A 12,625-nucleotide genomic window follows, 5' to 3' on the forward strand; every position below is an offset into this window, starting at 1 on the left:
CAGACACATTGTCCCTGCTCTGGCACCTGATGGCACTGGCATAACCTGCTCCTTCTGAGACCAGAAATGAGATGCCCAGCATTGATTACATGGTTGAGTTCTTTGTTGTGACCTAAGAAGGAGCGACTTGCACCAGCAGCCCAGGTTGACACATCAGGGATGTATGTAGAGACAGCTGCCTGGCGTTTCTATGGGGTGATCCAGATTTTCCTGTAACATCTGGAACAAAGGATTTTTTAAAATCTGTTTAAAGGAGAAATAGGGTAAATTCATAACGGAACTGACACGTACATCATGGAGACAGTCTGCATTCAAATCAGGGATTTGGCCCTACACTGTGAAGACAGGTGGACATGCCCCTAGATAGACCTCTGACTGAATCTAGCAAATCATTTCTTATGTAGAGCATGATGTACTGTGAGGCAAAATCTCTTTGGACGGTGCTTTCTGTATTTCTCTAAGAAGGAAAGAAAAGAAGCGCTAGAACTGGCCATCAGTGTAGATGTACAGTTGGCCCTCTGTATCCATGGGTTCTTTCTCCATGGATTCAACCAACCATGACTTGAAAATATTTTTAAAAACCCAAAAATCAAATCTCGCTGTGTGTCATTTTATATAAGGGATACCATTTTACTGCTTGATTGTAATGGGACTTGAACATCCACATATTTTGGTGTTCATGGAGGGGTCCTGGAACCAAACTCCAGTAATGCCAAGGGTCCACTGCATTATCAGTTAGTCTGTGGGGCAAACTACATAAGGCAGCAGAGATCCATGATTTCACAGATAACCTACTTGGGTCCATGACTTCAGGAAGAGAGTTATTTCTTCCACATTATGAGGAAAACCTCCACACCTCTAGTGGCTGTTGTGACCCACTAGGAGAAACCTGGGTGCTTATTATAAGCATATTTCCCCTAACTTTGTGGACAGGAGATTTTTATCAGAAAAATAGTACATGGGGTTGGGTTTATATCATCTTTCCCTTAAATTCCAATCCTGACTTTAGATTAAACTTCCTCATAGCTCTCGATCTATTGTCTTGTCTGTATTGTGTGTCTGCATGTGGCTTCATGTCGCCTGTGGTCTTATGGCAACTTCATCAATTTCATAGGTTTTCTTAGGCAAGGAATACTCAGAAGTGATTTTGCCAGTTTCTTCCTCTGAAATATTGGGGCTCAACAGACAGACCTGAAAGGGTGGGCTGGAGCCACCCGTTTTTGCTCCTGACAGAGGCTGCAGCAGCCAAATGGTGCAGTCTCCATCAGGCATGCACTGAATGCCATGAGTGCGCCATTGGCACACTGTGGTGTGTCCATGATGCAAGTGTGGCTCAGTGACATCTGGATGCTGCACATCACGTATGTCGTGATGGTGGCCCTCATGTAGACAGGAGGCTGCCATTATGGTGCTACTGTTACATGCTAGGGTTTGGGAGCGAGCGGTCACTGTGAGTTCCTGAACCCTAGTTTCAGCCCAAAGATGTCGCTTCCCACAGGTCTGTACCGATAGTCTACAGCACCTGGTATTCGTTGGTGGTGTCCCATCGAAGTACCAACCAGAGTTGACCCTGCTTAGCTACCAAGATCAGCTGGGATCTGGTGCCTTAGGGTATTTAGGCTGTGCCTGTCTTCATTGGTCCTGTGTTAATAAACTTATACAGATAGGCATGCATGTCTACATTTGCTTGGCCCTGTGTTAATAAACCTGAACTTATACATACAGACATGCAAGTCTACTCCCCCCCCCCCTTATTTGTATAGACCTTAAGAATTCAAGATGAAATACACACAAAGGACAGCAACAGCATGAATATGCTATTTGGCAGTAATGTTTATTTTCTTCATAAGAATTAGACACTTTCTTTGTACTGGTTTCTTTTCTATTGTTCTTTTGGTTCGTTGTTGCCTTCAAGTCATTTCCTACATATGATGTGATGCTAAGAAAGTTTTCTTGGCAAGATTTGTTCAGAGGAGGTTTGCCATTACCTTTCCCTGAGTCTGAGAACATGTGACTGCCAAAGGTCACCCAGTGGGTTTCATGGCCAAGATGGGAATCAAACTCTAGTCTCTAGAGCCATAATCGAATGCTCAAACCATTATGCCATGCTAGCTCTGACATTGAAATTTGGAAAGCAAGGATGCACTCTTATATTTATGTGGATATTTTAAGATGTTATTGTGAAATCACGCTTCTTCCTTCACAAATGTCTTTAGTTTGTAGCTTTTTGCTACAGATTCCACCCAACACTTTCTCCATTTTTTTTGCCAGGAAAAAAAACCTGTTAAGGAATAAAAGACAAGATTAAGAGTGTGGTTTCTTTTTGTTGTTAGTTCTCAGAGCCCTTATTCTTGAGTACATGTCATTGAACTCAGTGGTGCTGCCTTCTGAGTAATAAAGATTATATTGCTAAGTGGTTACGTTTACAATATTTGACTTCTACCCTAAAGTTCTTCCTGGACAGAAGGGCAAAGGCAGCTCTGAATAAAACTTAAATAGGTTCAGATAAAAACACACAAAGGAGGTGTGTGTATATAGCTGTGTATGTATTCATTTAATTCATATCCTGCCTTTATCCCGACAGAGGACATGTGGTGGCTTACAACAAAGATGCAATTAAAAACTTGATCAAACAAAAGTTAAAAAAGCAATTCAGTAAGCTATTATGTTAAAATATCTATAATTTGCAACCATTTCAAATCATTTAAAAGACTTAACAATAATGATGAAGAATATAGTACACACTCAGTTAATTTCCAAATGCTTGTTTAAGCAACCAACATCACAATGTGCCCATTAATCAGGGGCTCTGTTGTTTTGTAGCGTTTTCAGGAGGGCGAGGGGCTGCCAGGGGAATGAGGAGGCAGGAATGTCTGACACCCCATTTGAATGTTTTTCATCAGTCTATAAACCTGCATCAATCTATTTTCATTGTCTGTTCAGAGCAAAACAGTATAAATATCCTCTATTTTTTAGCAGTGTTCACATATTAACTTATAGTCATATTCTCTCCCCTACCCCTCTTCTTTTTGTTCTTAGATAACTGTCTTTGACCACCATGAGTTGGAGTTTCTTGACACGTCTATTAGAAGAAATCCACAACCACTCCACATTTGTTGGGAAGATCTGGTTGACAGTATTGATCGTATTCCGCATTGTCCTCACTGCAGTGGGAGGGGAATCCATCTATTATGATGAGCAAAGCAAATTTGTGTGCAACACAGAACAGCCAGGTTGTGAGAACGTTTGCTACGATGCTTTTGCCCCTCTCTCTCATGTGCGGTTTTGGGTTTTTCAGATCATCCTGGTCTCCACTCCCTCGGTGATGTACCTGGGCTATGCCATTCACAAAATTGCCCGGATGGTGGAACATGGTGACACAGAGCGTAAGTTCCGAAGCAGGCCTTTCCCAATGCGCTGGAAACAGCACAGGGGTTTAGAAGAGGCAGAGGATGACCATGAGGAAGACCCAATGATGTACCCCGAAATTGAGGTAGAAAGTGAACGAGAGAACAAGGAGAATCCACCCCCAACCAAAATGAAGCATGATGGCAGGAGACGGATTCGGGAGGATGGACTCATGAAGATTTACATACTACAGCTCCTGAGCAGGACTATGTTTGAAATTGGTTTCCTCATTGGACAGTATTTCCTCTATGGGTTTGAGGTCAGCTCCAAATTTATTTGTAGCAGGCATCCTTGTCCGCACAAAATAGACTGCTTCATTTCCAGGCCCACAGAAAAAACCATCTTCTTGCTTATCATGTATGGTGTGAGTTGTTTGTGTTTACTTCTGAACATCTGGGAAATGCTTCACTTGGGCTTTGGCACTATCCGGGATACGCTGAACAATAAGCGGAAAGAGCTGGAGGAGTCGGGGACCTATAATTACCCATTTACTTGGAATACACCATCCGCTCCTCCAGGCTATAACATTGCAGTGAAACCCGACCAGATACAGTACACAGAACTGACTAATGCCAAAATAGCCTACAAGCAGAACAAGGCCAACATAGCACAAGAACAGCAATATGGGAGCAACGAAGAGAACATTCCCACCGAGTTGGAGAACCTCCAGCGAGAAATCAAAGTCGCTCAGGAACGCTTAGACCTCGCCATCCAGGCATACAATAATCAGAACAACCCTATGTGCTCTAAGGAGAAGAAGCCCAAAGGCAGCTCGAACAAAAGCAGTGGCAGTAGCAAATCAGGAGATGGAAAAACCTCTGTCTGGATTTGATGCTGTTTGCCAGGGATTTAATGACTTGATTGTTTTCCCCTTGCAGTGTATGATCACTAACAAACCTGCTGCATACAAACTTCCATAGAATAAATATTTAGGTTTGTTTAAGTTCAGGGAGATTAGGGCCTGAAACAGATGGGCCATAAGAAGCGGTTTCAGGCTGCTTTGTGGGGAGGAGGGGGGCATTTAGGTGTTGCAGGCCCATGAAGCAGCTGGAAACTGTGCCTCAGCCACTCTAAGGGGGGAAAACCCGGACTAAAAAGAAGCTGAATTTTTCTGTTCTTTCTTGGAAGGTGCGCACCTTCGGCCCTGCATATACAGTAAACGCACTGACACCAGGGCAGTTCTAAAGGAGCAATGTATCCTAACCCCCTGCATATAAACACCCCAATTCAGGTGTGGGTTTAAAAAGGACAGAGCCACCATACCCAAGTGGTGGGGGCAGCAATTGAAAGACGCGAAAGTGTGACACCTCTAATGGATGTCAATACATCATACACAAATCCAACAGTCCAGGAGGTGCATGGAGTGAAGGGAGGGGCATGATTGTACCTTGCTAGCAACTTCATAGGCACAGCTCTGCTCTGATGCCCTGTCCCAGTGAAGAGCTCCATATGTGACTGTATGGAGGTTGAAAGGGACGGCCATCCAATGAGATGGCAGTCACCACCGTTTTGTTCCTGTTATGGTATGCAGGGATGGGGGGGATTAAAAATACCCAGTGGCGCGGCTTGATTTTTTGCCCTGCTGTCATGACATGCGCACTCCAGCCACCTTGGGAACGGGCTGTGCAGTCTGCAGGGACTCACCCCGCTCTTGGAAAAAGCTGCTTCAGGCCACTCTTTCCTGTTTGTCTGCTTGACCCCAAGGGCTGCCAAACGACACTCCAAAAGGAGATGGAAAGGGAAGCATTTATGCTCAGATTCTGATGTTTCCAGAACATGTGTTCTTGTTTCTTCCAGGTCAGGGGAAGACCCAGGTTTATTTTTTAGGAAAAAAAATCATTCTTGTTGAACGGTTTACACTGTATGTACAGTATTAAGGTACATTTTATTATGCACAATTTTTTTGTATTTGTATATTGGATATCTCAGTTATACTTTTTATATTAAAAAGAACAAATTAGATAACATTGGGTCTTTTAGTGAGGTTTTCCCACATTATATTTGTAGATCTGTGGATCTAATTTTGAATTTTCTAACAATTTAATTTAGATAGCAAATAGGTTCTGGGTGTCTCTCACAGACAAAAAGCAAAAAATAAAAACACACATAGCCACAACTAGGGAGAACTACTTCAGATGTATTAGAAGTTAGTAGCCTAGTCAATATTTCAAAAATCAAATTAAACAAAATAATTTTTGGGTATACTTGAACTGGTTTCATTCATATGGATCCCTTAAATATAATTCATTATTATACTGATTTACATATTTACATACATACACTCTAAGCCACGTTCTGTTAGTTGGATGAACACCATTGGTTTAAAAAGGTTTAACATTCGCAAGGTGTTGGCTGTGAAGTTAGATTCTGGATTTAAACATTTGGAGCTTCTCTTTAAATTAGTGGTGGCTATGTTTGGTAGATCAGTCCCCTCCACACAACATCTGTTGCAGGCTACCTCCCCCAAGTGGCTGGAAGAACAATTCTGTTTTCATGTAAAAATTATTTTAGTCAAAACAAGGCACACTAGTGAACTATCTTGTTTTAAAGGAGAATTATGCTTCTCGGAAGCTTATGGAAGCATTATTTGTCTCTTTTTTTCCCCCTTCTCTCACTCCTCTGGAAAAAAAGGTGGTTTATGGCAGCTCTGGTGGCTGCCAAATCAGGTAGAAAAAACATAAGCAATCCAGGACCCACAAAAAAGAAATCATACATCAGTTCTGGGTTGTTATATCAAATGATAAAATAGGAGAAAATATTTTCAGAAATGGTTAAAATAAGGCCCCCATTCTGTTGCACTGTTTGGCCATATCACACAAAATAGAATCTGAATATTGAGCTTTCACTTGATCCAATTAGGTTTTTCTCAGGGGCTGGGAATACAATGCTATGAATCAATTTATTGGAATTCCAATATTTGGAAACCTTTTGAGTAGTGGAAAGAGAGCTTACAATCCTCTGTGTGTGTTTATTTTTCTCTGGTATAAGTTCTTCAGATATGGAAGCAGCTTAGGTTGTGGAGAAGAGTGATCTTCAAAGAATTAAAGGCAACAGTGGCTCTATTGCATGGCTTTTAATCCCCTCAGTGTTCATAATTCTACCCTGCTCCATTGGATTTTATGGACAAAACAAGTTTTATGGATTTTTGGAAGTATTACAGATACTACCCTTCCCACCCCATAATAATTTTGAATAGGAATTGCTTTGTTAAATCTCTGGAAATTTATCACCTTCAAACATTAGAGGACTGTTCTAATTAAATGGCCTATCCTGTCTCCCAAAGATAATTTTCCTCTTTTGCTCAGGGCACTACAAAATCGAGGTGTAGGCGATGGGGTGTGAGAATGTGTTCAGTTTGTATTTCGCTCAAGAGACTAGTTGGGCTTTGGCATTCAATTTCATGTGATAATTAGACAAGAAAGAATGCAATGTTTAGAGCCTTTGGTAGTGCCTTTTTGGCAAGGGCAAGCGAGAACAGAGATGAGATGATAATGTACTGTGTATGCCAGTTTTGTCTAATATTTATGATGCATTCAGGCCCTTTCTGCTCTCCCTGTCTCTGGTAGCTTGAAGTGTCACTTCACTATTTTATGATTTCCTCTAAGGTGGAAGTCAGGCTGGCAAGCCTCAGATTCCAACTTTGATTTATTCCAAAATGTCAGACTTGCCTGTCTAAAAATAAATAACTCGAGGCAGTTCACAAATTAGAGAGGAAGAGAAAACAGTAATTAGAATTCATCATCTAAGGGTATTCAGTGAAGCGAACTATCATCTAGAGTTTCAAAACCAACCGTTTGGAGCTTTCTTTGTTAAGATACCCCTTTGTCCTGCTTTTCCAAAGGCTCAAAAATGTAAGGATAGTAGACTGGAAAAGGCTGGTGCAAGGTTTAGTCGGGGGCTTGCAGAAGGAGCACCTTACCAGAGTGCCCTGTTAGTTGAAGAGGCTAAACATACAACTCAGGTTGCACATCCTGATGGCCTGCAAATCTGTAAGAACCTGACTATCTGTGGTTGGTGTTGGGCATTGCACACTACCCAACCACCCATCCTTAACAGCTAGAACAGATAAACAAACTATCCATCACTTATTTTTTATTATGTGCAAATCTAGTAGGGAGCCTGTTCTTTGGCTTGTTTTATGTCGTATCACAATAAACAAAACACAGCCCTAACTAAGCTCCCTGGTTTGTTGGGCTGCTCCTGCTCCAAGTGGGGTTCTTAGTGAGCCTGCACCAGGCCATTAACTTGTCCTGAACAAGCCAAGGATTCTCTTGAACCCCAGCATGTTAGAATAAATGTCCATGCCTGGAGGATGGTAACAGACTAGCAGCCTCATATGCAAAGAAAGTATTCTGGATATATATATATTTTAAAAAATACTCATATTAATTGTTTATGTTTAACAATTAAATCACCATGGTTTAATTGTTCTAAGTTTTAAAAGTCAGCATCTTAAAGAGGAGAAGGAGTTCTGAAAGAACATGCTGCTTCAGCTGCTGAAGTGTGGTTTATGTATGCAAGGGAGACAGGATTATGTGTTGAGAAATTTAAAAAATAGTCTCTTTCACATGTTTTGGTGACATTTCTAGGAATGTTCTAATGAAACCAGTTGAATCCAATCACGTTAACTTAGTTAATCTTGATTTGCTGATATAAAATTGCCATGTGTGTATATGCGCCTTCAAATCACCTGTTGACTTATGGTGATCCGATGAATGTCATAGAGTTTTCTTAGGTAAAGAATTCTCAGAGGTTGTTTTGCCAGTTCCTTCCTTTGAAATATAGCCCACTGGATCTAGTATTTTTCAGTGGTCTCCCATCCAAGTACTAACCCGGGCTGATCCTGCTTAGCTGCCAAGATCAAAGGGGATCTGTTGCCTTTAGCGTATTTAGGCCGTAAAAATTATCAGATACCTTAAAAACTTGGTGCTGTAATGGGGGAGGGTGCCTGTAAACTGATCATCTAACCTTTATGACCCTTATCCAAGGGTAGGCTGGGACTACATTTGGAATGACTGCTAGTATAGAATTTATGAGTGTATGTTTCTGTTGGGTGGCGAAAGTATAGCCAAACCCATCCATACCATTTTGGATCAGATAACTAATCTTTATGGGTCTGCTGTGTGTGCAGAAATACCTATGGAAACTGACTTAGCCATGCATATCCATGTGAATCATATAGTGGAGCCCAATGCCAGAGTCCAAATATCTTCCACCAATAGGTAGCAACATCTGCACCAGGTTTATGTATAGGTAATGCATCCTACAATGTAGGGCAGGTCTACACAGCCAGAATATTCCAGGCTTCTTCCAGAGCATTCTGGCCCCAAAGCTCCTCTGAATTCTCCCATTACCTGCACATTGCAGAGAGATGCTGGATGGCTGTTTACACAGTGTTGTTCACCTGGTTGAGTGCTTTGTTGTGCCCACAGAGAAAGCAACTCACTCCACTGGTGGCAGTACAGTGGGACATTGTGTAACTATCCACCTGGCATCACTATGGAGTGCTCTGGATTTTCGTAGAAGATCCAGCACAAAAAAGTGAGTTAAATTAAACCAGTTTAAGGACCTTATCCCACTAGGGAAATCCCGCTCAGAAACAGGATTTAAATTAGAAAAAAACCCGCAAATGCAGGAAGTTTTTCACACGATCTTCCTGCAAACATGAAATAACACGAAAACAAAGCAAATGTAAAAGGGACAAAAACAGCAGCTTTTTATTTTAGGAACTTCCCGGAAAGTAAAAAGCTGGCCTTTTTGTCCCTTTTACGTTCGCTTTATTTTCACACTCATGTTTGCAGGAGCGTCATGTGAAAAATTCCCGCATTTGCGTTTTTTTCTAATTCAAATCTACTTTAATGATTTAGTGATAAGGTCCTAAGAGAGGGATGACCCAGCTTTGACGTGGATCTGGCCTGCCCTCATGAAGACAGTCTGCACATGGATGGGGAGAAACTTGTTTTAATGGTCCATGTAGATGTGACCGTAGGCTGTCATATTTTAGCCATATCGTGATTCTTTAAAAATCACAATTATGCTTGGTAAAGTGGGAGGAGCAGGGAAGGAGTGAGACCACATTGCATGTGGCTAGATTCAAGCAAGGAAGCCACAGGCCTGTTTGCTTTATCTGAGCAGGGTTGTTAAAAGGGGATTCATAGGGTCATTAAGTTGACTTGACAACAATTAATAGCAATACTTTGTATGAAGGCTTTATGGACAGGTAAAGCAACTTGTGGATTGGGACACATACTAAGACTTTTTTTTAATGGATGGGTTTACAAAGATCTCCTGGACAATGCCAAGGTTAGTTTTTTGTAGGTTTTGGGGGGCTATGTGGCCATGTTCTAGAAGAGTTTATTCCTGACATTACAAGATTCTTCCCAAATTCTGAAAATCTTTTAACAACAAAGAAGCTGAAAGACACCTTGCCCGTCATAACCATGCTTAGCGAAATGTTCAGCGGTGGGCAGTTTAAGTGTGTGCTTGGACATGCATCCACTTCACGTGAGAAAGCCAAGCAGACCAGCCTGTGCCCTGCTTAGTCCCCTTTTAGAACAAACTGCAGATTCTTGCAGCATAGTCATATTCTTTGACAGACGAGAGAAGATTCCCTGAAGGAAGGCAGTCTGAAAATCACTTGTCTAGTATGCAAGTTACTGCATCACAGGGCAACTTTTTGGGCTGTTTAGACTGCATGTTAATATAAGCACCTCAGGCTTCTTTGCTCTTTCCCAAGACAGTAATTTGCATCAAGTTACAAATATACTTCACATTGAAAAAAATCCCTTTCTATTATGACCGACAGTTCATTCCTCCACCCCCAAATACAAAGTGACTTCAGCTCAGAATATTTGCTTTTATACTTGTTTCATATTCATTTTAGCTGCAAGAAGTCGGGTCCAACTTACTTTGAAATGGAACATGTCTTGCTTCGAGTGAAGCCTATGTCCTCTTCAAGCTGAGGAACTATCACATAGAAAGCTTATGAAATGTTACTCCTCTCCATGCATTTTTGTATCAGAGGAAGGGAGAAGGCCTTGATCTCTTTCTTTCACCTAGAATTGCATTCTCCCCTCCAGAGTATTAAGGCTCCCATAAAAGGAGGGTTTTGCCCCCAATGTCTCCTCAAGAAAATGTCAAATGATAGCAGTACATGTGCAGAATACATTTTCTTCACTACTGAATACTTGAAGTGTAACATTATGGGACAGGATATCCATCCGTAAGGTATGGCTTTCCAAGGTGCATAATGTTTTTCTTTTTCCCTTTTGGTAATAGAATGTGAACTTTGCATCTAGCTTTGGGTATTAAAGTCAGGTTGGAATTAGATGTTTTCCTGTTCCAAGAGTTTAGAATCACTTTAAAAGAAACTGGATGATGCAGAAAGCCAATAAGACAATAATGCCTTCACATGCAGGGCTACTGATATCAGATTGATTTTAAAAGACAAATACATTTTTAAAAAACAAACTGCCTGATGGGGCCTGTGATGCTTATGATGGCACAGCATACAGGTAGGGGTACGTCTGTGTGTAAAACAGAAGAGGCAGACGGTGAGTTTCGATTATTATGCTGAGAGCAATATGAAACAGGATGGTTGTGCACTGAAGATTTGGGCTGATGGGAAATGAACAGCAGAGGAAGCATTAAATGACTTACTCTGATACCTTATAGTAGTATGGAAGGAGGATTAGATCTTCCTTTCCCATCTCCAGAACTACAGTGGGCCCTTGATATCTGGTGGGGTTTGGTTCCAAGACACACACACACACACACCCCAAGGATACCAAAATCTGTGGATGCTCAAGTCCCATCGTATACAACAATATAGTAAAATAGTGTCCCTTATGTAAAATGGTAAAATCAGGGTTTGCTTTAGGATGTATTTTTTTTAATATTTCCAACCCATGGATGGTTGAATCCGTGGATAAAGAATCTGTGGAGGACTGAGTGTACTGCTTGTCTGTAGAGAGAAACAGAGAGTGTGGGGCTTGCAGTGTAGAAAAACCAGATGCAGATCCATGACAAAATTTAATTGAATAGGTTGTAAGATAAGCTTCTATGCTTCAGGACTGCCTTTCCCAACCTGATATCTTCCAGAAGTATTCTCCTACCATAAACCAGGCAACAGTCATATTATGGCCTATGTAGTTAATTTTATGGGGGGGCAGGTCTAGGTTGGGGGACAGGCAATTTTAAAATGACATAAAAAGCACTTTTGAAAGTCCCAATAAATAAAGCATGCTCCTAAGGGTAAACAGTGGCAACATCCATACCATTCTCTGCTAATCCCATATTCCGTCTTGAAAACTAAGGATCAAATAGCCGATTAGCAATGATTTTGCTAACTGAACCTTTTCAGTTTTCAGTGTTTGTGGGAATAAATTCATCTCCCATTTCCTAACATGTAGCATTAGCATTCATTCTAAAGTTCCAAGAAGTAAAAACACACAGGTGGCAATGAAACTCATCCCAACTTTTCTGTAGCTTGGAGAAGCTTGATGGGGCTTGTAAATATTACTAGTGATGCTAAGATTTTGGATACAAAGGGGGAAGGGGTTGATTACTTCAGTTTTGAGACAACTTTAGTTGGAGATGCTCGGCAGCTACAAGAATCTGGACCTTTTTTAAAGATAATTTTAACACCTAGAAAAGTTTCTGTTGCCACTCATCATCCCAAACTGGCTTCCATTCTTTTTACTAAGAAGTATTGCCAGGTGGAGAATCTGTTAAAATCTACTAACAGGATACTTAAATGGATAGACTCAATTAAGGAAGCCACAGCTCTGAGTCTGTATGACCGGAGCATTGCTATTGATGACAAAGTGACTTAGGACATTATCATACTAGCCCTGATTAATGAAAACTGAAACATACCAGTTTCATGAGCAACCATTATTGAATGTCTTCACAATTGGGCTCTCTTCTGGACTTTTCCTTAACCCCACCTCCCTGCCCTATGCCCTGCCCATCATGCCTTTCATTTTATTTTATCTTTACTTTTAAAAACACAATTATGTAGCAATAGCAATATTACTTTATTTTTAAAAAATATATATTAAAAATGAATCAGGCCGCTTGAGAATAGTAAGGGGAGGGAAGACAGGGGAAGAGGAGGACAGGAGTGCCAATATTGCAAAAAGAGGTCAGCTTTGTGCCTGTGTCAATACATTCCTGCCCAAACATCTTACTTACCTTACTTACCATAGGTAACCAG

The 12,625-nt window shown here is 41.1% G+C and overlaps 1 protein-coding gene across 2 annotated transcripts in view; it reads left to right on the forward strand.

Annotated features, from left to right (window-relative positions):
• LOC149309255 (gap junction gamma-1 protein) overlaps positions 1–5,363 on the forward strand; it is a 44,007-nt gene extending 38,644 nt beyond the window's left edge. For both annotated transcript variants that reach the window (XM_089531216.1, XM_089531215.1), the window contains exon 2: positions 3,040–5,363. In XM_089531216.1, the coding sequence (XP_089387342.1) occupies positions 3,059–4,240 (1,182 nt within the window). In that variant the 5' untranslated portion in view covers positions 3,040–3,058 and the 3' untranslated portion in view covers positions 4,241–5,363. The remainder of the gene's footprint in view (positions 1–3,039) is intronic.
• Positions 5,364–12,625: the final 7,262 nt, after the last annotated feature.

This window comes from Sceloporus occidentalis, unplaced genomic scaffold, assembly GCF_023333645.1.
Source record: "Sceloporus occidentalis isolate IW3139 unplaced genomic scaffold, rSceOcc1.0.p SCAF_7, whole genome shotgun sequence".
Classification (NCBI taxonomy): domain Eukaryota; kingdom Metazoa; phylum Chordata; class Lepidosauria; order Squamata; family Phrynosomatidae; genus Sceloporus; species Sceloporus occidentalis.